The 27,349-nt window shown below is 46.2% G+C and overlaps 1 protein-coding gene across 7 annotated transcripts in view; it reads right to left on the bottom strand.

The window, feature by feature from the left end:
* Positions 1 to 27,349, bottom strand: part of LOC123763900 (recQ-like DNA helicase BLM) — a 134,690-nt gene that overhangs the window by 37,576 nt on the left and 69,765 nt on the right. For all 7 annotated transcript variants that reach the window (XM_069330137.1, XM_069330141.1, XM_069330140.1 and 4 more), the window contains 6 exons: positions 25,401 to 25,482; positions 15,000 to 15,147; positions 13,650 to 13,781; positions 4,154 to 4,340; positions 3,917 to 3,994; positions 1,311 to 1,506 (listed from right to left, as the gene is read on the bottom strand). In XM_069330137.1, coding sequence (XP_069186238.1) covers positions 1,311 to 1,506; positions 3,917 to 3,994; positions 4,154 to 4,340; positions 13,650 to 13,781; positions 15,000 to 15,147; positions 25,401 to 25,482 — 823 coding nt within the window. The remainder of the gene's footprint in view (positions 1 to 1,310; positions 1,507 to 3,916; positions 3,995 to 4,153; positions 4,341 to 13,649; positions 13,782 to 14,999; positions 15,148 to 25,400; positions 25,483 to 27,349) is intronic.

Below are 27,349 nucleotides of genomic sequence, written 5' to 3'. Positions count from 1 at the left end.
CCGGGTTCGATCCCGGGCGCCGGCGAGAAACAATGAGCAGAGTTTCTTTCACCCTATGCCCTTATTACCTAGCAGTAAAATAGGTACCTGGGTGTTAGTCAGCTGTCACGGGCTGCTTCCTGGGGGTGGAGGCCTGGTCGAGGACCGGGCCGCGGGGACACTAAAGCCCCGAAATCATCAAGATAACCTCAAGATAGCTTCCCCTCCTAAGACGCCACATGGTGTGAAAAGATGAGCTCACACCTCGCTAGTTCGTTTCAAAGAGCCTCTATACAGATACACCAATCAAAAATGAAGCATCTTCCTTAGCTCATCGTCTGATTGGTCTGACCATAGGATCACGTGATGTCGTCGGGAGTATGGAGACAGCAGCTTTCCCAGCCTGACCTAGTGAGGTCATGCTGACCTGACCACAGGTCTGCCTGCTACTGCTGCTCACCACCACCAAACAAGATGGTGGTGAGTCACCTATGTCATACAATGAGATGAATAAGCCTCTATCATCTCGTTGCATAACCAGACATCATACGACTTCCCTCACACTCTTTCAGAATTGCAAATAAGGTTACCCAGCCTTGGATACCTAACACAACGACACTCCACCTAGAGCTAACAATAATCATACTGCATAATGCACAGCAATCTGCAACTATGATTGTGAAAGTTTGACTGAGAAACTACCTTTCTCTCTCACACAGGCCAGTAAAAATTTGACAAAGATAACTAAAATTAAACCCTTAACATTTGCATCATAAAACAGTTGGGAAGTGTTTATTGTGTCACTCAAGAGTAACCAGGGACTGCAAAACCTGGCATCACAAAGCACAATCTAGCAACACAGCTGCAGCCTACTAAGCCACCACATCTGAGAGGACGGCTCAGCCAGCACCAAAGTCCAACACTGCAAAATGGCATGCACCCGAGCGTTAATAAATTCAGAATCGAGCATACAGAATGATGGAGACAGCAGCAATGATCATCAGAATCCAAAAACATTGAATCACACTCAAGAACGGTGCTCAAGGCAGTGTCACACTTGGAGGCGGACAAAATGGCCATAACAGTTGGCAGGGAAAGCTTCTTGGCTAATTAAACACGACCCCCCCCAACCTGACCCACTTGGAGAGAGAAGGCTTGTGCAGCCATGGACAATAACAACCACTTTTACTATCCAAGTGAAGAAAGCCTTAGAAGCTTGACATTTAGGGCAATTGTATTGGTGCCAGTGTAATGTTAGCGAGCTACTGTGGTACCACACAAGCACTTCTGTTTCATTACACATTTTGCATTATTATTATCATGAAACTCACTATCAATCATCTTTCTGATACGATGCATATCTTGGTAACTGTAGAAGAGGATACATTCAGCAATTTCACCATCTCGACCAGCTCTTCCTGACTCTTGGTAGTAACCTTCAATACTTTTAGGTAGCGAGTAGTGAATCACAAAACGTACATCTGGTTTATCAATGCCCATACCAAAGGCTATTGTTGCACACACAACCTAAAAAAAAGAAAAACAAAATAACAAATATCCTATTTCATATCCATTTATTATCTTTCTCTTGTATGTAAGGCACATTCAAACATTTCAAAAGTAGGGGAAGGTAAAATAATCATATACAAATTGTAAATGCATGTTTACTAGTAAGAATTCCCAGTAGGAGTGTCTTACAGATCTCATGTCTGATTGTCTATCTTCCTCAAGACACCAAAGAGTCTGAAGGTGTAAGACAATTGATGTGTCACATCAAAAGTCAAGCATAAACCTGAGCATTACTTAGTCTCTCAATAACATTGGCAAAAGTGAAAACACGATCCTAAGGAAACATATCACTACAATTACCCCTTCCTTGTCCAAACTGTCATAAAAGACAGCAGGCAGCAGAGAAAATGATGAATAGGTAGGACCCTGAAACAGCATATCAACACTGAACAATGCTTCAGTTGGAATTACCACACAATAATAATGTAGCAGAAAAAAACAAACCCCATCATATATCAATGAAGGAGGGCATGGATAGCCACAGGTAAATAATGGAAAACAATACTAGTAATTGCCTCCCACATGAGACAAAACCACAGCACAATTATGCACAGACAATCACATACTTATCAACACATAAAGCAGGCCACAAGAATGAGGGAAGGAGATGTACCATCAGTACTGGATCTAGTACTTATTCACGATTCTTCGCCTCAGGGGATCGTATTCCAGGGACCTGCCCGAAACGCTACGCGTACTAGTGGCTGTACAAGAATGTAACAACTCTTGTATATATCTCAAAAAAAAAAAAAAAAGTATTCACCAGAAAAAAAACAGCATTGAATGCAATGAAACACCATTTTCTGGGTGAGCCCCGGAGGCTCCCAGGAGCTTATCGGGCTAATGTATGTTATATTAGACCGGGACTTTAGCTAAGGAGTTCAGACCTACCAGGGACCAGCGCCAGAACCTGGCCCCATCAGAGAGGTTTCAGGGAGCAATGGCCCTGGAAAACCCCCTTGTGGTTGGGGTTTTCCTTATCTGCCATCGACCGGGGTCAGGCACCCAGAAAGGTAGGCATAACAAAACAAACCCCACATGGTAAAAAACTAAAACAAAAAAACGAACAGAGGTAGAAACTCCTTACAATCCCAAGGAAACAAGCAAACAAGCAAACATCACACTTTACTAATGCGCCAATCGTCTGCCCATCCCTCCCTGCCCTGAGAGGGGTAGAGGGGAGCCCCCGGACCTACCGCGCCGGCTGCCTAGCATCAGTTCAGAAGCCAAGCTTCAACCAAGGTGAAAAAAACGCCGACCGGGAGGGAGGGAGGTTTGCTTGAGAGCCTCCGGGGCTCACCCAGAAAATGGCGTTACACAGAAAAATGGTTTTCTTTGGGGAGCCCCTACGGCTCCCTGGACTTCAAAACAACTTCAAAAACAGGAAACCACAGGTTCAAGTTAAGGAAACAAAGGTGCTGAAAAAATATTTAGAAAGTTCTCTTTCACAAACATAGAACTACAAAAATTCCAATTACACAGCTGGAACAAGTGATGCGCTGTGATGCCAAAACTGTCCTAGTTTCAAAGTGACATATGAAAGCACTACTATGAAGACAGGACATCATACGTTTAGCTCTCATACTGTTACTACACTTAAAAATCACACAAATTCAACATACCATTCAAACTAATTACGTGCTGCAGTGAACAACTTATCTTTGTGATGCTGCCTGAGGAGCATATTACAGCAAAAGGGCAAAAAGATCTGTTCCACAGATGTAGACTGTCATTCTGTGCAAACTAAACAAAGACCTGTTTTGGGGCTAAGAGATTCTTAGGGAGCAACGAAATGACTTTCTAAGCAATAGCTTTCTTTTACCCTCAGATTGATTTTTCTTGACCCCTCTCCTCCTCCAACTCTAAGATTCACAGGATAACACTTCTTTTCCTAAGACTGTCATCACCCATTTGTTCAAAATTACCACAGCTTCTAAGTACACTTTACCCAGTCTCACTATTTAACAACTTCTACACTCCACCCCATTAACTCTTAAATTTTCATGCTCCTTGCACACATATGTTCATATCTGTACATAAAATTTGGCATTGCCACACATTCATGAAGCCCCATATTATTTTTCCTGATCATTGCATTATATTACACCAGTCACACTGCTTCTGTGACTTTCTTAGCTCTCAATTTCTCCAGTACATATACTTCCTTTTGTCAGTTATTAACCTAAATAATTTATAAACTGAATGTTTACTTCAAAGCTTTATCCATTGACCTATATTTCACATAGAAATTACTTCTCTTGACCACTATTAATTTTGGAGAGGCAAATAATGTCTATAAATTGTACTCACATCACAAATAATGCAGTGAGGACAGAAACCAATATATCAGCCATTAACATGGACTCACCTTGAATTTGTCGTTAATCCAGTCTGTCTGAACAGACACTCTCTTGGTGTCTGTTAATCCAGCATGGTAGCTCACAGCCTATCAAAGAAAACAAATATAGAGCACAATTTATTTAGTGGATCTACACCAACATCAAATATTTCTTCCAAATATATTTCTCATTATGCATATAGTAGAACTATGTTGTTGAACTAAAACTTATCAGATATGCAGAAAGTATAAGTACTCAAGTTATACCTTGATGCCAGCTTTTGCTAGGTCACTAGCTGTTGTATCACACTCATTTCGTGAGAGGCAATACACAATACCTGATTGGTTACGATATTTGGCATTAATGAGAGCAGCTATTTCGTTACATATTTTTTTGCCCTTTTTTGGTAGAACTACATACTTCAGGTTGGCTCGGTTGAAACTGCTAAGGAACCTGTGAATAAAAGATAAATAAATCATTATGCGCATAACTTAGCTTGATATTATATGAGCAACTTACGTCATCAAGGAAGCTAGTCCATTCCCATAAATTTTCTTAATACATACTCTAATATCAAGCCAATATTCATTGATTTTCCATTATATCTTTAAGCATCTTTCAAATTAAGATCCATCACCTATAAACTAGCTACTTAATAATTAAAGTGATACATAACTATCCAGGTTTCAGATAAGTTATAAAAAAATAAAAAGCGTTGAGTGTAATGAAACACCATTTTCTGGGGGAGTCCCAGAGGCTCCCCGAAGCTTACTAGGCTGATATGCTAATGTCAGACTTTGGCATCAGTCATGTGTATGGAGTTCTTATGGGCCTACCGGGGACCACGAGCCAGAACCTGGCCCCCTCTAGAGAGCCAAGGGGGTTGCAATGGCCTATAGTAACCCCCGTGTGGTTGGAAGCATTCTATGTCTGCCATCGACCGGGTTAGGCACCCAGAAAGGTAGGCGTCCCAAAACAAACCCCTATTCTGGTGAAAATTGCAACCAAAAGCCGAACGAGTGGATAGAACTCCCCAAACAAAAACGTGCAAACTAGTATGACGTTACCCGTTGTCGCGCCACTGTCTGCTCAGCTCCCCCGCTCCCCGGGAGGGGGAAGTGGTAGCCCCAGACCCACCGTGCCGGCAATCCACACCCCAGTTCTGAGGCTGGATGTCAAAACCCACTAAAAAACACCGACCGGAGGGAGGGAGGGCTGCCGGGGAGCCTCCAGGACTTACCCAGAAAATGGTGTTTCATTACATTCAACGCTGGTTTTCTGAGGGGAGCCCCTACGGCTCCCCCGGAGCTAACTACCCACAGTTACTACCGGGCTTACCCGGGAGGAGGTTGCTGCTCACTCCTCAACCCGAAAGCAACACAGGCCCGACTGGGCCCAGGAACGTTTACAAGGTACCGAGCAGTCAGGACCCTGTTCGACTGCCAAAATCCCCGCGCCTGAATGTCAGCCCAGGACATATTGCTAAAGACGGCGGCAAGAGCCGCAAACTTGCAGACGTCATGGGCACGGGTCTAGACCGCAGGCTGGCTAGCCTCAACACTATCGCGCCCGGCGAGTGAGCACCGCAGACTTTGACGTTATGGGCCTGGCAGTGCGGGCGAGCGTGCGGCAACACCTAAATGTGTATACTCGTTTCCGTTTTCTCACCTTAATTCTCATGCTACGTCGTTCGTTTTGGTATCATTGTGTTCGCAATAGAATTGCCTACAGGTGTATATGCATATAATGTCCAAAAGCCCAGCGTGACTCCCCACAGCAAAGGCTAAAGTCGGCAAAAGTTACCCGCGAGCGCACAAAATCAGTAAAATGTGTATACTCGTTTCAGTTTTCTCACCTTAATTCTCGTGCTAAGTCGTTCGTTTTGGTATCATTGTATTCGCAATTAAATTCCCTGCAGGTGTATATGCATATAATGTCCAAAAGCCTGGCGACACTTCCCGCAGCAAAGCCTAAAGCTACCCGGGAACAAGCACCAATTTGCACACCACAACCTAATGTGTATACTCGTTCAGTTTGATAACATCAATTTTCGTGTTACGTCGCTCGTTTTGGTACCAAATTGTTCGCAATGTAAAGGCACATATTTTAAAATTGTAGGGGCTCCCTACAGAAACCCCCTGCGCCGGAGGAGAGCATGAAGCTCCCTGACCCGAACCCCAGAGGCAAATGCCAACAAGAAAAAGAGTCTTATCAAAAAATTTCCAACCGAAGTGGCCACCACAAACCAAGGAGAAGAGATAGCCCCCGGTCCAACAACTAGGATGGCTCAGGCAGTGCACAAGCAGGCCAGAGGTGAAACAACGCAAGAGACATCTTGCAAAATAGAGCGGAAGTAATATCCACCCCGAATGTAATCAGGAGCCGCTGTGCCATCGCCGCATAATACGAGGCAGCAGTATTCAGCATAAGATGACAGTCCTGAAACAGCCAAAAGAGAAAGGACAAAACACCCCGATTCGAAACTGAAGATAACATATGAAAAACCCAGAAGTGATGAAAGGATCGCCAGGAGACTTCATACTGCCGCCAAGACGAAACATGCAGGTGGGCCATCATCAACGACGCCACCTGATCACCATACAAGTGGTGATAAACCCATGTCAGAAGGACCAGACGCGAAGATCGTAAGAGGAAAGCGAACCAGCCAGGTACCAGACCGACTGATCTGCTGAAAGAGGCAGAGCCACGGAAAAGTCCCCGGGTTCGGACATTGAGGAAGCAGCACCAAAAACCAAGGCTGGGCCGGCCACCAAGGGGCCAACAGGACAACTCACACCTGGTAAGTCTCCAACCGAGCCAGAACCCGAAGCAACAGCCGAACTGTTGGGAAGAGTTACAGGTAACCCCACCTCGACCAGTCCTGCCAAAAAGCATCGACCCCGACAGGCCTCAATGTTGAGGAAAGGCACCAATATATACCAGGAGACGCCTCAATAACACCGACGTAAAGAGGTCCACTTCCAGTGCCTGTGCATCCGGCAGAGCCAATTGAACGTGTCGGCGTCGACCATCCATTCCGTGGAAAAGGGAATGAACCAAGACCGGCCGTCCGCCAAGACGTTGGAAACTCCCCTGGATGTGAACCACCAGGAGAGCCAAACCCCAAGAACTCGGCAGATGAGTCACCCAAAGCGACCAGCCCAACAGAGCAAAGGACTGCATCAAACCCCCTTGGGTCAGGCAATGAACCACCAGGACGCAGTCCAAATGGAGTCAGAACATTCATTCGCAAGCGATACGAACCCTTCAAAGCGACAGCCAAACCACCACACTGTGCTGTGAGCCCGACGAAAGGACGGACCCCACCGACTCTGGCCGGCCTGGTGAGCACTGGTCACAAAGCCCCAGCCGAAAGATGAGGCATCCATGAACACAATGAGGGCTTGGGTAGGCGCCACAGCACAGAACCCCGAAAAACCCAAAGAGGAAGCCGGCGACGCAGCAACTGAAGCAATGCCCCTGGGGTTCGATCCCAGTGATCGTGAGAGCGGCGGAAGGGATGTACCCGAAGGAACCAGAACAGTTGCCAAGGCCACATCCGACTCATGTGGTAGACCATCATGGCAAAGTTCAGACTCCCACACAGCTGCTCGAACAACCGACGCGTGAGCGGGTGCCCTCCAAAAACAGCCGAAGGTGGGACCGCAGCAATGATGCAGAAGGGAAGTCAAGGAAGCCTAGAGTCCCACATAAGACCAAGCCAAGTCTGAACCTGAGAGGGAACCAAATGGGACTTCCTGCAGTTCACCAGGAACCCAAACCTGGCAAGCTGGGAAAGAACCAAACCCCTGGCGAGCAGACACACGAGCTGGCTGGGAGCCAAGACCAGTCAGTCGTCGAGGTAAGCCAGAACCCAAACCCTTAACAGACGCAAATGGGTCACCACGACCTGGGTATGGCGTGTGAACACGCACGGTGCCAGCTTTAAGCCGAAAGGAAGGCAACGAAAACGGAAAGCTTGTTGCCCCATGACAAAACCCGAGCCAGTCCTTGAACCCTGAATAAATTGGGATGTGCCAATATGTGTCCTGGAGGTCCAGGGACACCATACAAGCGCCCGGCTCCTCAGGTCCTCACAGTCCCGTTTCGGTACTGGAAACAGGCGGGAAACCCACCTGATGGACCCAGTCGTTTAGCCCACGCCTAAGCAAACCCACTCAAGGATAACCCGACAGAGCGCAGGGCAAGAGGCCTGCCCCTCCAGCCCCAAACCCGCTAAAGGAGGAGGAGCCACCCATTGCCACCTTACCTTACCTTGACCAAGGTAAGGTAAGGTGACTTACCTCCAGCCTGCAGTGGCAGGCTGGAGGAAACGACCCAAAACGCCCTCGAATTGTGGGTCCAGTCAGGAGCAAACAACGCGAGCCTACCCCTCCTCGTCAACAAGGCGAACCGCTAAAGGGCCGACGACCCTTATAAGAGCCCGACTGACGCTCAGAGTTATCACTGCGCCGACTAGTTGCCGACGGCTCCGCAGAAGGGCCCTGGATCTGGCACAACTGACTTACAACAACCAAAGGAAACCTGAGCCCTGGAACAACCCTTCCGGGCAGGACCCCCCCTCCCACCCCCGCCAGAAGAACCAACAAGTCCGACATAGGTAGGCAACTAGACGAAGCCGCCTGCAGAAAATGCACCACCGCAAACTCTGCAAACAGCAACGGACATAAAGGGGACGATAATCTAAGAGCCAGGGCTCAAGCTGATTCCAAAGAGTGGAGAGCACCACCTGCCAGCACGTGAGGCGTGAAGCACAGAACAGACACTGCTTCCTTCAGAATCGGCGCACACAATTTCAACAAGGCAGCTGACGCCCGAGCCGCCGAGCCAAGCGCACCGGATGCAGGCTTGGAGCCTAGCTCCTTCACATCCTCCTCGAGCCAGTCCAAAGACAGCTCCAGCCGAGAAACGAAGTGCAAGACTGAAGCCAAATGCCCACAGGCGCGCAAATCCTCGCCCACCATGGATGCCGAATGGGAGAAAACCTGCATGTGGAGCTGCATCTGATCGATATCATGAGGAAGCACGGGGGCGAACAAGCATGTACTGAGGTGCTCAAACTCACCCCCCCCCCCCCCGGTAAACCTAAACGACAGTAGTCAACTCCTGCCAATTAAGTGTGTGGGTCCAACAGAATGCATGCCACACCCCCAACGAAAAGAAGTGGCAGTCTGCCAGCCAAGAGGACTCTGGCACCTCGTAACGCAACCAGTGAGGAAAAGTGGAGAAAAACTCAAAAGAAGAAGGATCCATTATCAAGGCGTAATCCGGGTCTTGCAGGAGGTAAGCCACAAGGACCTCCCGCACCTCCCTCGGAAGGATGCGGGAGGTCAAAAACCTCTGGAAGGAGGGAAAGGGAGGAGGGAGGGAACCAAGGAACCCAAGGGAACCCAGAACTGAACTCAGGGAGGAGTCGAATTCATATCAAACTCGCACAAGGGGGACCCCCCCCTCCCAGTACCAGTTAATGTAAATCACCACCAAGGCCACCACCAAGAAAATGCTGAGGGAAAACCCCTCTCCCTGTTTCCCCCCGTAACAAGCCCTGCGCCGAGGGTAACAACACCCAAGTAGGGTCAAACGAGGCCCAAGTCCCACAAGTCAACTCCTCCCCAGCCCCGAGATCCTCCACGTCAAGACCTGGGGCTGAGCCATCATCCAAACCCTCCGCCTCTGGAGAAAAGGCAGAGTCCACCAGAAAAGCAAGGATGAAGGGGGGCCCCACTGGCACGACCCAAAAGTCCCAGCAGAAGGAACAGGCTCAAATGTCTCTGCCGCCGAACCGGAAGGGGCAGTCCCCGAAGCCACTTGACTCTCACCACCAAGAAAGCGCTGCTAGACTCTGAAACCCTCAGCAGGGGAAGGAGGGGGGAGCAGGATGAACTACAGCAACAAAAAGACTAGGGGGTGCAGGCGAAACCAAAGTCAAGGTGACTAACACCCCCAAGTCCGGGTCCCTATAACCAAAGTGGGGCAGCCGCGGGGCATTACCGGAAAGGCAACCTACCTAGCTCGTTGCAGCAACCTAAACCGTGCATGCAATGCTGAAGCTGCCTGCACCCAAATATCAACATCAGTGGACTGGGTGAATTAAAGTACAGTGGTGCCTCGGAATGCAAGTGTCCCTGTATGCGAGTTTTTCGGAATACGAGCAGGATTTCCTCGAAAAATATGTCTCGGAACGCGAAGGGTTACCTCGGGACGCGAGTTTGTTGATACGCGTACAGGCCGACCTAGCGCGTGGTGGTTCAGGCGATCGTCGCCCCTCCGCCCCTCAGTTTACCATTGTCTCGTGCCCAGTGACTACCCCACATCAATTCTTCTCGCGGATTTTCAGTGTTTTGTTGGATTTTTGGTGATTTGACTATACAATTTGTTATTATATATCTCACCATGGGTCCCAAGAAAGCCAGTGGTAAGGATAAAGGCCAGAAAGCCCATGTGAGGATGACAATAGAGGAGAAACAAGAGATCATTCGGAAGCATGAGAACGGTACACGTGTTGTTGAACTTTGTAGGCAGTACAACAAAGCCACATCAACAATATGCACTATACTTAAGAAGAAAAATGAGATTATGAGTGCTAAAGTGGCAAAAGGAGTAAGAACAATAAACGAAACAAAGACCACAAATACTTGAAGAAGTGGAAAAGTTGTTATTAATTTGGATACACGACAAGGAGTTACGAGGTGATAGTGTTTCAGAGGCCATCATTTGTGAGAAAGCCAGGGTATTGCACGAAGACCTTCTTAAGAATACCCCTGGAACGAGTGATGCAGATACGAAAGAGTTTAAGGCAAGCAGGGGCTGGTTTGAAAAATTTAGAAGGAGAAGTGGTATCCATAGTGTTGCGAGGCATGGGGAGGCTAGCCAGCTCAGACAAACCAGCCGCTGGACGATTTATTGACGAATTTAAAGAGTTTGCAGAGGCTGAGGGATACCTACCGCAACAAATGTTTAATTGTGACGAAACAGGACTGTTTTGGAAAAGAATGCCTAAGAGGACATACATTACCAAGGAGGAAAAATCCTTGCCTGGACACAAGCCTATGAAAGACAGGTTTACGCTTGTGTTGTGTTCAAATGCGAGTGGCGATTTGAAAATTAAACCCTTGCTAGTGTATCATTCTGAAAATCCAAGGGTTTTCAAACAGTATAAAGTGCAGAAAACCCATTAGTGTGTGATGTGGAAGGCTAATAAAACAGCATGGGTGACTAGGCTTATTTTTTTAGAGTGGGTGAATGAAGTACTGTGCCCTGCCATAGAAAAATATCTGCAGGAGAAACATTTGCCACTCAAAGCTGTGCTTCTCCTCGACAATGCTTCTGTTCATCCTCCAGGCTTGGAAGATGATTTGTTGCCCAGATACAATAAATTCCTCACAGTTAAATTCCTTCCTCCTAACACCACTCCTCTAATTCAGCCTATGGACCAGAAAATCATAGCGAATTTTAAGAAACTTTATGAAAGGGCACTTTTCCGGAAATGTTTTGAAGTGACTGAAGCCACAAACCTCACCCTCAAAGAGTTCTGGAAACAGCATTTTAACATTTGTAGTGCTTTAAAACTCGTTGACAAAGCCTGGCAAGAAGTGACTCAAAGAACCCTGATCTCTGGCTGGAGAAAATTGTGGCCTGAATGTGTGAGAGAACTAGACTTTGAGGGGTTTGAGCCTATAAATGATGCGCCTATTGTTGAGGAAATTGTTAGTCTAGGCCAGCAAATGGGCTTGGAATTGGATGGTGATGATGTGGAGGAGTTGGTGGAAGAACACAACGAAGAACTGACCACCGAAGAACTCCAAGCCCTTCAACAGGAACAGCAAGACAACGCAGCGGATGATTCTACAGTGGAGGAGGAGGAGGCAGCAGCAAATGTCCCTTCTGCAGTAATTAAGAAGGTGTGTCAGATGTGGGAAGAGATTCAAACAATTGTTGAAAAGACTCATCCAGAGAAAGCTGTAGTAGGCCGTTGTCTTAATCTTTTCAATGACAATGTGATGCCTTACTACAGAGACAGCTTGCGAAGAAGGGAAAAGCAAGCTTTCATGGACAGATTTGTGGTGAGGAAATCGAGCAGCGAGCCTCAACCAGGACCTAGTGGCACTCAGATAAAACGTCCCAGGGAGAGCACACCAGAAAGGTCCTCACTGCCTGATGTGATAATGGAAGGGGACTCCCCTTCCAAACAGTAACTCCTCTCCTCCTTCCCCCTCCTCACCATCTTCCACATGCCTACAGCATTCAACAGCTAGATAAGTAATAACTTGAACATAGTTTTGTAGGTTTATTTAGATGAATTAGGTATAAAAATTTAGTTTGATGTGGGGTTTTTGGGGTAGTCAGGAATGGATTAATTCATTTCCCTTTATTTCTTATGGGGAAATTAGCTTTGGAATACGAGTTTTCGGAATACGAGGCGTCTCCAGGAACCAATTAAACTCTTAAACTGAGGTATGCCTGTACAAGTAAGGTACAACACTCGCAGGACTCTGGGTCAAAAATGTCATTGACCCAACAGGCAGCATGGCAGAGACAAAGATGGTGAGTGTCAATCCTGAAACAAGGATACAGAGCAACCTTCAAACTCGCAAGAAGCAAGGTGGGAGTCAGAGGTCTTCTCCAGCCCCAATCATGTTCCCAGGGCCCTTAGTCTGACATCTAAGGAAAGCCCAAGCAAGGTACTGCTAACCGGTTATCCCAGAGCTACCAAGCAAACAAAAAAGCTGAACCCCTGCGACGTGTGCAATCACGGGGACCTAGTGGAGGGCCACCAAAATCCTACAAGTGGTCCTACAGCCACACCAGGCAGACCCCCACCAGGCAAAACAAAACAAAACAAAAACCTCACAGAAGCACGTCTCCAGGGGAACAGAACCGGTCGCAATGCGTATATCAGACAGCAGCACAGTATCTCGTGCCCCAGCCAGTGATGAGACTACCTCCTATCCAAGGTCAAACAGGAGTAAGAATCACTCCAGCAGAACCCCAAGGGCAGGCAATCACTGAGCAGCAACAGAACCACACGGGGATAGTCTCCCAAACTGCTCATGGAAGTTAACCCTGAACTGCAACGGCAGTACTTACAGGGTACCTAGGGATGGTGAATGCAGCCCCAGTACTCTTATGTTACTCCTGGCTCACACACCACCAACACAGAAGACCAACACCGCACTGCAGCATTGCTCAAAAGGATGAAGCCAGAGTCAATCAATTGCACCAATCACAACAGCCTGTGAACCGAGATTGGGTAGCCGGTGCGTGAGGTCTGGGACCCACCACCCCCTTCCCTTCCCAGAAAAGGTGGAAGTTGCGCAGACAGCAGGGCGATGGTTGTGGTGACATCATGCTTGTTTGCTTACTTTTAATTGTGGAGTTCTGCTGGCTAGTTCAGCTTTTGGTTTGCAATTTTTAACCAGCTGTAGTTTGTTTTGGAATTCCTACCTTTCTGGGTGCATGACCTGGTAGATGGCAGACATAGATTGCTTCCAATTACATTGGGATGTCTATAGGCCATTGCTCCTTGTGCCTCTGTTGAGGGGGCCAGGTTCTGGCGCTGGTCCTCGGTAGGCTTAGAACTCTATCGATTGACTGTTGCCATGGTCTAATATATACACATCAGTCCGGTATAGCTCCGGCGAAGCCGAAGGGGCTCTCCACAGAAAACATACTTCAATCTTAAATTAAAAACAAAGAACATATGCAAGATTAAATGCTACTCATGGGGTATAAGATATTTACCACTTTGGGTCAGTGAGCCCAAGCTGGTGAAGAATATCTACTCTGACTCGAGGTGTTGCTGTTGCCGTTAGAGCAATGGTTGGCACTCCAGGGAAACGCTGACGAAGAATATTTAGCTTCTTATAATCAGGCCTGAAAAGTAAAATATCGAAGTTATATTAACTCCAAAAAGATGTTTCCAGAGCTGCTGTCCATCTCTAGCATTTAAAAAGAGGTTATTATTTAACGAGAAATACAATAATTGAAAAGTTATGGATGGAGGGGTACAGTATTTACTGTCTTTCATAATTACAAAAATACAATTAATTTATCGAGATTCAGATTCAAATTCATTATTGACTTGTAGGATGCAGTATTGAAAAGTGCTATGTCTAAGGAAAACTTAAGAGGAATTACCGAGCAATTGAAATCTTAACAGAGGAATTATTAAGTAGGGAAAATAATTATCATCATTTGCAATACCATTACTACATAGAATAGGACCCCATTAGGAAAGAATGGAAAAGTATGAAGATGATTTAAGATTTAGAGAATTACACTTGACTGTTCACATTATAAGCAGAAGTTTGATGAAGTCAAGATTTGCAATAAGAATGGTACCAGAAATAAAAGAACTAAGCTACAAAGAAAGAGAGGTTAAAAGAACTCTGTCTAACAACAACATGTGGGGTTTTTGGGGTAGTCAGGAATGGATTAATTCATTTCCCTTTATTTCTTATGGGGAAATTAGCTTTGGAATACGAGTTTTTGGAATACGAGGCGTCTCCAGGAACCAATTAAACAAGTCATCCTACAAGTCTAAGAAAGATTAGAAGAAGATATGATCATCCTGTATGAAATACTGTGGGCACAAGACAAACTGGTTAAGGTTAGAGTTTCCCGATGAGAGTAAACAGATGGCACGCAAGCTGAATGCACTAGGTAATAGAAATAGGCAAGAGCGCTAAGTTTTGTTCACACTTTGTTTTGTTCAATAAAACAAAGAGCACTTTGTCTTGATCAAGGGTGTGAACCTTTCATTGTTCACTTTCGTATTGTGTTTTATTACTCATTCACCAGATCTACCCACCTACCCATCCTTCCTTCCATTCTCCTGCACTTCAACTCATTTATACACACTTTCTCCATCACTTGTCATTTCTTCAACATGGCTATACTAATGCAGGTTTCTACTTATTCTCACAAAGCCAATAACTACTGTACTGAGAAATTATGCTGAAAAGACTGAGCAGATAACAGTACAAGGATATGAAAATATAGAAGCACTCAACATATGTTTAACACATGTCAACGAGATTTTCTGAATTACCAGTAACTGAATGGTACTAGAAATAGGGAGAACATTCTTGCCTGAAGTCATGTCCCCATTGTGATACACAATGGGCTTCATCAATGACAAAGCGTGCCAACTTCTGACGCTGATACAAACTCTCCAGAATACTAGAAAATTTTTGACTTGCGCTGATCTTCTCGGGTGTAACATACAGCAGCTTAAGACCTGAAATGTTAATAAATTAAAGTAACAAAACTCAGAAATATTTTAACAAGCTAAAAATTTTAATCTCTGGAATTAACCTACAAAATCAATTACAGTACAATTGCAATTCAACATACCCCGATTCAACTAATCTCCAGCTAGGTCGCACACTTTTCAGGCCGGATTTACTCGCCCTGTTCGATGAACAATGGCCCGCCGAAGCAGAGGAGGTGCAGATTTGCCTATGATGTTGGGACAGAGTTCACAGACTGGTGGAAAACTTTCCCATTCAATCACAGGTTACTATTAATAATTCCCTCATATGAAAAGTTGAATCACACAAGTGGTCCATACAACAAGTGAAGCATATTAACCAAACACCAGACAGAGTGGTCCACACAATAAGTAACCCATATTAACCAACACCAGCCAGAGAGGTTCCCTTAATAAGTAAACCATTTTAACCAAACACCAGCCAGAGAGGTCCACACAATAAGTAACCCATATTAACCAAACACCAGCCAGAGAGGTCCCCACAATAAGTAAACCATATTAACCACTTAACTGCGCCAACCGAGTATACTCGGTCGACGGGAAACTGCGCCAACCGAGAAAACTCTTTTTGATTTTTCGGTACCCATTCTAAATGTGTACGAGGTTGGTTGTGTACGAAATGGACTTTTAGGACCTCCAGTGAGAGGCAGCCATCTTGGAAAAATTCCCAGAATGCCCTAGGGCTGCTGGCTGGGTTAGTTTTGAGTGAGCAACCATGGGTGGCACACGCGCCTCTGGCTCCCAAACACCTGTCCAACGTGGTGTTGAAAGATAACGCTCTGTCGGTGAAATTCAAATCTTTTTGTTTGAAGAACATAAGGGTCATAATATTGGTGAAGCTAGGCGCAATAAGGACCTAACACAAAGGTCGGACGCAAGTGATACAGCACCTATGAGGACAACACAGTGAGCGTATTCAGTTGAAGCTCTGAGCGTCACCCTTGCAATCCTATGCTATCTCCAATTTATTTAGATGATACATAGATGAATTGTTTTCTGCATTTAGTGATGATGCATTTGATACAAGTAGCATAGATGAACAGTGTTAGTGACTTCCATGGTGGCGTTTTCCATAGATATTTTCAAGAATACCTGACTCTCTTTCTGACTGACGGACACTCTTTGAGGCAAGCTGAATCTCTTCCTGTGTGGGACCATACAAAGCGACCTTTTCAAGACTACCTTACAAATTGATCTTTTTCCTATAATCTTTACAATACTACCTTATGCTTTACAAGCTTGGCTACATACAACCTACAAGTACTAAAGCCAAGGGTGTACATGAGTGCGTTATTTGCAAGCACACAGAATGAAGAAACAGGAAGTGAAAATTTATCTGTACCTGGTGCACTGAGAGCGAAGTCGCGCTGTGTACCTATGGACTACTTTGTTGATTATTACTCACTTCTGAAGTAGTGTGTGTGTAATACAGTGTGTTACTGTGTAAATAGTGTGTGAAACTGTACATATTGTAATTTTTGTGAATTTTTAACACGTAATGTTGCGATAATAAACATTTATTATGGACACATTACTGATACATGTATCACAGTTTCATGGAACATGAACGTTCTACTGTATACACATTGTAAAAAACACAAATATGCATCATATACGATAAAAAAACAAATAAAATTGCATTGGAAATACATAGAACAAATAATTGAAAATATATTTGTGGCAACACCCGGTGCTTGAATGGCCCGCGCGACCGTGTCTGGGAGACTCATGCACGGGCGACCAGGCACTTATGACATCACAGCGCACCTTGTCCACGTCCCCACAGCCAAAGTAAGTGGAATTTGGTATTTATTTTTACATAGACATGTTCAGGGAAGGGAATTTATCATTTTACGAAGCAAAAACATTTTTTGGGAACACTTTATTTCATGCGCACCGGGGGAATTTCACAATAAACTCAGCGCAGCACGGTGGTTAACCAAACACAAGCCAGAGAGGTCCCCACAATAAGTAAACCACATTAAACAAACACCAGCCAGAGTGGTCCACACAAGTGAACGACAGTTTTTATGATTTCAGCTCACTGATTTGTGGCACATGTAACTTTGTAAATTAATTTAAAGGCTAAAGCATGAATGGCTACCTACATGTGTTGAAATTTTCTTGAATACATTTTCTGTGATGAAACAAGATGAGTGAGGGTGGACAGATAAGGGAATGCTGCACTGTAAACCTCACCTGGTTTTCCTTCGTCTGTGTCGTCATAGCTCAGTAAACCATGATTTTGAAAGTTTCAGATTACTAAATAATTTCTAAAACTGGTGTTTTAATAGCTCTTTATTATCCTAATTAAAGAAAACTAAATAAAACCAAAAAATAAAAAAAATAACTGTAAGATGATAGACATCTGCTATTTGAGAAATTATTTATGTTATTGGCACAACAACTCCAGAACGAGTGGATGGGTTTAATCCGTGTACAAACAGCACCATGCGTGCTTCATTTGATTTTGTTGCCACAGTTCAGTGATCTATGGCCTCAAAATAATAAAATTAATATTTGTAAATCGGTTCTAAAAATAAGTACCCAGCACGATCACAGCTGTACCCAGTACGAGCACAGCCGTACCGCACAAGCACAGCCTTACCCAGCACGAGCACAGCCTTACCCAGCACGAGCACAGCCGTACCCAGCACGAGCACAGCCGTACCCAGCACGAGCACAGCCGTACCCAGCACGAGCACAGCCGTACCCAGCACGAGCACAGCCGTACCCAGCACGAGCACAGCCGTACCCAGCAGGAGCACAGCCGTACCCAGCAGGAGCACAGCCGTACCCAGCAGGAGCACAGCCGTACCCAGCAGGAGCACAGCCGTACCCAGTACGAGCACAGCCTTACCCAGCACAAGCACAGTCGTACCCAGCACGAGCACAGCCGTACCCAGCACGAGCACAGCCGTACCCAGCACGACCACAGCCTTACCCAGCACGACCACAGCCGTACCCAGCACGAGCACAGTCGTACCCAGCACGAGCACAGTCGTACCCAGCACGAGCACAGCCGTACCCAGCACGAGCACAGCCGTACCCAGCACGACCACAGCCTTACCCAGCACGACCACAGCCGTACCCAGCACGAGCACAGTCGTACCCAGCACGAGCACAGTCGTACCCAGCACGAGCACAGTCGTACCCAGCACGAGCACAGCCGTACCCAGCACGAGCACAGCCGTACCCAGCACGACCACAGCCTTACCCAGCACGACCACAGCCGTACCCAGCACGAGCACAGCCGTACCCAGCACGAGCACAGCCGTACCAAGCCAGCAAGCACCATATGGACAAAGGAAGAACTGGATGACAAACAAGAGGGCCTCATAATAGTCATGAGAGATTATAGTAAGAGCTGACAAAGATAAATCCTGATTGTTGGTACTGAGGGACTTCAACTTTAAGGCAATAGACTGGGAGGCCTACGAGGCAAGAACAGAGGACATTTGGACAGGCAGATTTGTAAACCTCATCATGGAGACATTCATATCAATACGTCAAGCAGGCCACAAGAATGAGGGAAGGGGATGTTCCATCAATACTGGATCAGTATTCACCAGGAAAGAAGAGATATTTGACATCCAGTACTTTCCTCTCTTGGGAAAGAGTGATCACATCCTCTTGGACATTAAATACGCTATGCAATATAATCTACTAGAGAATGGAGACAGTGAAACAGTTGTTACACTCGATTTCAAAAGAGGACCCGATGGGGAACTTTGAATTTTTTTCATGGGTATAATTAGACAGACTTGTTGCTAAGCAAGGAAGTAAATGAGAAGTATGCCAAATTTTGCACAATATATGATGAAGGCACACAAACATTTATACCAAAACAGACATACATACCTGGGCAACAGGGTTGGTTCAACCCTGTTGTAAGGAGTAAGTCAGTAAGGAGAGAAGCAGAGAGGAACTTTGAGAACGGTATAGAAGACAAATGTAAATCAGATCCAGGCCTTTTCAATAAATTCATTAAAAGCAAGCTGCAGGTAAAGGATAATATTCAGAGGTTGAAAATGGGGGGACAGATACACGGAAAATGAAAAGGAAATGTGTGAAACACTAAACGAAAAGTTCCAAAGTGTGTTTGTACAAAATGATATCTTCAGAGAACCAGACACAATAAGAATTTCAGAGAACAGATAGAGCACATAGAGGTGTCTAGAGATGAACTGAAACAAATGCTCCTGGAGCTAAGTAAGAACAAAGCAGTTGGCCCAGATGGAGTTTCCCCATGGGTTCTGAGAGAATGTGCACCTGAGCTCAGCATTCCACTTTGACTGATTTTTCAGACATCCCTGTGTATAGGAGTTGTAGCAGATATGTGGAAAAAGGCTAACATAGTTCCAATCTACAAAAGTGGAAGCAGGGAAGACCCCCCTCAATTATAGACCTGTATCATTGACAAGTGTAATACGTAGTCAAAATATTGGAAAAAATAATAAAAACTAAATGGGAAGAACACCTGGAGAGAAATTATATAATATCAGACAAAGTATAGTTTTCGATCTGGAAGATCCTGTTTATTGAATTTACTCAGTTTCTATGATTGATCCACAAAGATTTTACAGGAAAGAGATGGTTGGGTTGACTGTATCTATTTGGACCTAAAAAAGGCTTTCAACAGAGTTCCACATAAGAGGTTGTTCTGGAAACTGGAAAATATTGGTGGGGTGACAGGTAAGCTTCTAATATGGATGAAACATTTTCTGACTGATAGAAAAATGAGGGCAGTAATCAGAGGCAATGTATCGAACTGGAGAAACGTCACAAGTGGAGTACCACGGGGTTCAGTTCTTGCACCGGTGATGTTCATTGTCTACATAAATGATCTACCAGATGGAATACAGAATTATATGAATATGTTTGCTGATGATGGCTCCCAGAACTGAAGGGCAAGAGCTACGAGGAGAGGTTAGAGGCATTAAATATGCCAAAACTAGAAGACATAAGAAAAAAGAGGTGATATGATCACTACATACAAAATAGTAACAGGAATTGATAAAATCGATAGGGAAGATTTCCTTAGACCTGGAACTTCAAGAACAAGAGGTCATAGATTTAAACTAGCTAAACACAGATGCCAAAGAAATATAAGAAAATTCACTTTTGCAAACAGAGTGGTAGACGGTTGGAACAAGTTAGGTGAGAAGGTGGTGGAGGCCAAGACTGTCAGTAGTTTCAAAGCGTTATATGACAAAGAGTGCTGGGAAGATGGGACACCATGAGCGTAGCTCTCATCCTGTAACTACACTTAGGTAATAACACACACAAAAGTACACATGCACATGTATATACGTGTACACACATATATACACATGAAAAAAAATACAAGCCGCAGAGTGGGCTTGAGAGCACCACGCCGGCCAGGCAAAGAAGGTACAAAACTGCATCAAAAGGCCCACCTCGACAACAAAACCCAAGACTCCGGCACAACCACAACACGTGCCAAGACCCAAAAAGATCAGCCTGCAAGCCAGGAAGACCCTGGAATCCCTGAAGGCAGAACCGGGTCACACACGAGGAAACAAAGCCCCCCGAACCCACAAAGGTGGGCCCAAGAGGAAGAAACCTCAGGAATGAAACCAAAGTACCCAAAGGAACCCGGAATCGAACCTGGGGGGAGCCCAAACTACCACATTTGCCGGCGAAAATACACCACAAAAGGCAAAGCACAGCCCCCAGACAGAACCCCCAGGGAAACGGCCAAAACAGACCGAAAGCCGAGGGACAAGGTGTGGGAGCAAGCATAAACAGACAGGGACACTGAGCCCAAACCCAAGGGCCCAGACCCAAAACAGACAAAAAAACGGAAAACCTGGTGTAAAAACCAACACTCAAATGTTCCCATAGGAACAGAAAACAGGCAGAAAACACCAGAGAAGCAAAGAAACGACTACTGGAGAATAAAACCCCTGAAAGAGGTGGAAAAAACTCGCCCAAGAACGCTTGCTCGCACACCCAGGCGCATGTAAAAAAAAATGCCGCGCCGCCCTAGTGGCCATGCTGGGAAACCGGCAGAAGAAAATGGCCACCAGAACAGGGGGCCGTGACTGACACAATACATACAAAAACACGCCAGCAAAAGTGGAAAGCAAGCAGACTAGATCGACAAAAAACGCCACCCAGAAGCAGAAAACCCCAGCAGGGGCAAACAGCCCCAGAACTGCTAGTGGGCATCCCCCACAGCCCGGGGAGCAACAGAGGCCCCGGGGAAGAGCCGTCCTCCAAGCCCTCCGCCCTTTAAGAAAAGGAAGAGTCCATGGGAAAGGCAGCAAGAAAGGGCCGCTGGTAAGACCCAGAAGCCTTGGCAGGAGGAACAGGCTTGAAAACCTCTGTCCCCAACCCAAACGGGGCAGCCCCTGAAACCGCCAGAGTTTCAGCCCCAATTAAACCCTGCCCCGACCCCAAAACCCACAGACGGTCCAGAGCCGGGAAATGGGAGGGAAAGGGGCGAACAGCACCTAACCAAAACGGGGTGGCCCCGGGGCATCCGAGTGGGAAACCAACCTTACGTGTTGCAGCAACCTAACCTAGCTTGCAACACGGATGCCGCCTGTACTCTGAACAGTAATAACATCAGGAGAGTACTGGAGAACAAGCAGAGAATATACCTCACAAGACTCCGGGTCAAGATGTCGGTGACCCAACAGGCAACATGACGGAGGTAAAAGTGGCGACTGTCACCCGGAGACAAGGGCACAGCAACGAACGATCCCGTACAAGACAGGTTGGAACCCGGAAGACACATTCAATGGTCCACCGAACCCGGACAGGATTTTCCAGGGGCCGTAGGGTAACAACTATGGGAAGCCCAGGCAAGGTGTTGCTAACTGGTTAAAAAAACAAAAAAAACAAGGGGGTAGAGGACAACACTGAAAACCCCTGCGACATATACAATCACTGGGGCCTAGCAGAGGGCCGCCAAACACTACCAGTGGAACTATAGCCACACTAGGCAGACCCCCCACCAGGCAAAGAAAATAAAAACAAAACAAAAACCCTGCAAAAGAACGCCGTCCCCAGTGGCAACAGGAACCGGTCGCCGCTTAGGTGGCACGTCGCGCAACACCTTGATGCCTTAACCAGCACAATACCAGTCCCTACCCAGGGCCAAACAAGGGCCCCAAGGGCGAGGTAGATGCCGAGCAGCAAGAACCTCTACGGGAATGGTTCCCAAACGCCCCAGGGAAGATAAGCCTGTCACACAGGGGCAGTACTCACAGGGCACTTAGGGAAGGAAGCCCCTAAATGCATGCAGCCCCAGTGCTGATGAGGAACACCTGGCCACCCCACAACACAACACACGGCAGTGAGCGACACACAAGGCAAACACCCCCTAAGAAACTGAGGCCAGAGAAGCGTCTATTCCTGTTGACATTAGCTTACGAATTGATGCTAGGCAGCCGGCGCGGTGAGGTCCGGGGCTCCCCCCTTCCCCTCTCGGGCCGGGAGGGCTGTGCGGATGATCGGCGCGGCAGTAAAGTGTGATGTTTGCTTGTTTCCTTGGGATTGTAGGGAGTTTCTACCTCTCTGTTCGGTTTTCTGTTTTAGTTTTTTTACCATGTGGGGGTTTGTTTTGTTATGCCTACCTTTCTGGGTGCCTAACCCCAGTCAATGGCAGATAAGGAAAACCCCAACCACAAGAGGGTTTTCCAGGGCCATTGCTCCCTGAAACCTCTCTGAAGGGGCCAGAATCTGGCGCTGGTCCCTGGTAGGTCTGAACTCCTTAGCTAATGTACCGGTCTAATATAACATACATTAGCCCGATAAGCTCCAGGGAGCCGTAGGGGCTCCCCACAGAAAATATATATAACTTGTATTATTTAGTCATGATAGTATTACAGAAGAGCCTGAGTGTGATAATGACTGTGTACAATGTTCACATATTAGTGATTCAATGCTGTTCACGATGTTCACAGTGCTAGCCACAGCATTACAGCATTATTTCGTCCATCTAGGAATCTTCAAACAACTTCTTATGTTCCTTTACAAAATAAACTTGTGGTTAATTATGTATTTACAGGATTTAGTGACCAGTATTGTGATAACAGCAGGATTGTGGTGATAATAAGCACTGTGCATAGTATTGTGGGAGGAGTAATTGTGGTGAGGGATGGAGGGAGAGAATCAAGGTAGCCTCACTGTGTGGCAGCCACTCTTGTTTTGCTCACCATACTAGCTTAGTGGTTTGCTATGGTGAACACATATGTACATGGGTATATACAATGTGTGTGTGCGTATATAATGTAATAACAGCAACAGGAGTATGTTGGGAGGAGCTATGTTGGTGAGGGAGGTGACGTAATCGTAGCGTCGTCTGCTGGCTGCTGTGTGATTTCTTATGCAGTGTATGGTGGCCACTGTAAAGTTTGGACACAATACCAGCTTACTTGCATAGTTCTGGTGAATAAAACATGTAGATAGGTATACATAACATGTGAAAATAGTGTAATACAAACAATAACAGTATTGTTGGAGGAGCAATGTTGGCGAGTATGATGTTGGAGAAGTGAGGGAGAGACTGGATGTTGGAGGAGTGAGTCTGTGGCAGCTGACACTCGCAAAGTTCTGAGTGTGTTCATGGTGAATGTATATAGTGTGATAGTGTGTAAATAGAATGTATATATACATGAATTAGCATGATACAATGGAAATATGTGCCCGATATGTGTACACGTGTCATGCATGTAACACAGTGTCTTTGGACAGTACGGATGTTCTACTGCCATAATACAGTGTACGTGTTCATTATACATAGGATTGGCACATAAAAGCATATAAAATGTATTTGGAACTGTGCATAGAAAATGAACGAAAATATATTCACGGCAACTCGCGCATCCTGCCCCAAGCACCCTACCTGCCCCGGAGGCGTACGCCACGGGCGACCAGGGAATGATGACGTCACGCACGAACTTACGGACCCCATAGCAGCGAAAGTACGTACAATTTCGACCTTCTGTTACTATACCCATACTCAGGGAAGGATTTTTGACACTTTCAAAACAGAAAAGAATTTTTTCCAGATATTTTTTTTCCTGCACACTGAGGGGGTCATATTTGGAGGCCACACAGTTAAGGGGTTAAAGATTAAAAAGTTCTACTTACCATATACAGTGGCACCTCGACATACGATTGCCCCTACTTACGATAATTTCGAATTACGATGTAAATTTCATCGAAAAATGTGACTCGACATCCGATGGTGTTGTCGACTTCCGATATTTGTTGGTACACGTTCGGGTCGACCGAGCACGTGGTTCCCGGTCACGCGGTCCGACCTGCCTCGGTTTACTACAGCTGCCTGCTTAGTGACAATCGCGCCTATAAGAAATTCTGCATTTGTGGTGATTTTTTGCATTTTGAACATTAAAGTAATTATTATATATCACGCCATGAGTCCCAGGAAAGTCAGTGGTAAGGCTCAACATATGAAAACCCATGTAAGGATGACCATAGAGCAGAAACAAGAGTACAGAATGTCTCTTCCTCAACAATTAAGAAAATGTGTGTAACATGGAAAGAATTGCAAACCTTTGCTGAAACGACTCACCCAAATCAAGCTCCAGTAGGCCGTTGCCTTAACCTATTCAATGACACTGATGCATCATTACAGACAAATGTTAAAACGAAGGGAAAAACAAATGTCTCTTGACAAATTTGTAGTGAGACAAACAAGCACTGAACCACAACCAGGTCCTAGTGGTATTCAGGCAAAATGTAGGAGAGAGAGTACCCCAGAGAAAACATCACTGCCTGATGTGATAATGGAAGGGGACTCCCCTTCCAAACAGTAACAACTCTCCTCCTCCCCCCTCATCACCATCTTCCATATGCCATCAAGAGCCCCTCATAAAGGTACTTTGGTACTGTATTGTAGTTAGAAAAAAACATTGTATTCAATATAAAATGTATTTGTATGTTAATATTTTGGAGGGAGGGGAACGGATTAATTTAATTACCTTTATTTCTTATGGGAAAAATCGCTTCGACTTACGATATTTGAGTTACGATCCGTCTCTGGGAACGGATTAGCATCGTTAGTCGAGGGCCCATTGTACTGTATATAAAACCAAAAAAACTTCTATGAGAGTATAAGATTAAGTCCATTGGTATAACAAAAACCCTTATATTACAACCTATATCTGTAGTGAATGGGATGAACCTAGCCCAAGGTAGAAAAATGTTCACATTGTGCTTACCTATTTCACGCTTCATTAGTTCAGCATAAAAGAAATTTTCATCACGAATACTAACATCTCCCGTAATGCGGCCAGCAGAAATCTGAAATAAATCACACACACACACTAAAAAACCAGAGTTGAATGTAGTGAAACGGCATTTTCTGGGTGAAGCCCGGAGGCTCCTGGAGCTTATCGGGCAAATGTATATTATATTAGACCGGGACATTAGCTATGGAGTTCAGACCTACCAGGGACCAGCTCCAGAATCTGGCCCCTTCAGAGAGGTTTCAGGGTGCAATGGCCCTGGAAAACCCCCTTGTGGTTGGGGTATCCTTATCTGCCATCGACCGGGGTTAGGTACCCAGAAAGGTAGGCATAACAAAACAAACCCCACATGGTAAAAAACTAAAACAAAAAACAAACAGAGAGGTAGAAACTCGCTACAATCACAAGGAAACAAGCAAACATCACACTTTACTGCTGCTCTGATTGTCCACGCAGCCCTCCCCGCCCCGAGAGAGAAAGGAGGAGGGGAAGGCTCCGGACCTCACCACGCCGGCTGCCTAGCACCAGTTTGAAAGCTAAGCTTCAACCAACGCAAAAAAAAAAAAAAACGCCGACCGGTGGGAGGGAGGGTTGCCAGGGAGCCTCTGGGGCTCACCCAGAAAATGCAGTTTCATCACATTCAACGCTGGTTTTCTGTGGAGAGCCCCTACGGGGTCCTGGAGCTTCATACTCAAAGAGAAGGAAAAGAACGACCGACCCGGGAGGCGGCCGCTACAAACTCCGCAATGCGAAGTCGAGACAACAGGCAGCAACCTGCAACCCAAAGCAAAACAAGAACGCACAGGAGCAGACACGCACAGAAATGAACGAGCGGCCAGGAACCTGTGTGACCCCCCAAATCCTCGCAGCTGAAATGAGCCCAAGACATCACCAAACACGACAGCGAAAGCTGCAAACGTCCGAACGGATGGGTGCAAGGATAGACCGCAGGCTGGTAGACTTAAAAAAACTGCAGACGACCTGGGAGACCGAAACCCTAAACAGGGAACGAGGGGAAGCGGATCAACCCAAAGCGCATCCCCAGTCACGGCACGTTAATTGCGAAGAGCCGCAACCAGACAACACATGTCGCATACCCAGCCAAACCAACCAAGCATCAAAAACCCAAGGACCCTCTCTGGAAAGCAGCCATCTTGACCATCGCCAGAAGGGTTGAGGAAGGCTGCAACCATACAAACCTACCACCAGTACCAAAAGAGCAGCAACCTCTGTGCCGGAGGAGAGCCGGAAGCTCCCCGACCCGACCCACAGAGGCCAATGCCAACAAAGTATGGCCTTTGAAAAACAATCTTGAACCAAAGGGGCTACCACAAACTGAGGAGAGGAAGGATAAAAGGGCACCCTGATCAAGGACCAGGACGGCTCAGGTTGTGCATGAGAAGGTCGGATGTGAAACAACATGAGAAGCGTACGGAACGGGGCGGATGTAACGTCCACCCTGAATGCAAGCTGGAGCGGCTCAACCAGCGCCGCACAATACGAGGCAACAGTAAGAAGCGTAAATTAACAGTCCTGAAAAACCCAGGAAAGGTCAAGACAACCTGATGTGAAAGAGAAGACAACCCTACAAAGAGCAAGAAAATTGTGAATAGAAACGCCAGGAACGTCATACTGTTGCCAAGACGAAGCTCGCAGGTGGGACACCAACTAGCCACCCGATCACCATAGAGATGCTGAAACACCTGTGTCAGCAGAGCAGATGCGAAGAGCCGAGGAGAAGGCCGAACCAGTCACGTACAGGACCAGTCCGACCTGCCGAAAGAGACGGAGCTGCGGAAAACGCCCCAGGTTTGGACACCTATCAAGCAGCGTCTGAAAACAAAGCTGGGTTGGCCACCAAGAGACCACGAGGCCTACTCTCCTTGGGAAGGACTTTAACCAAGCCAAAATCCGAAGCAACA

Source organism: Procambarus clarkii, chromosome 23 (genome assembly GCF_040958095.1).
Source record: "Procambarus clarkii isolate CNS0578487 chromosome 23, FALCON_Pclarkii_2.0, whole genome shotgun sequence".
Classification (NCBI taxonomy): Eukaryota; Metazoa; Arthropoda; class Malacostraca; order Decapoda; family Cambaridae; genus Procambarus; species Procambarus clarkii.
Note: the sequence above shows the minus strand (reverse complement) of the source record. Positions and strands in the feature narration are given on the sequence as shown.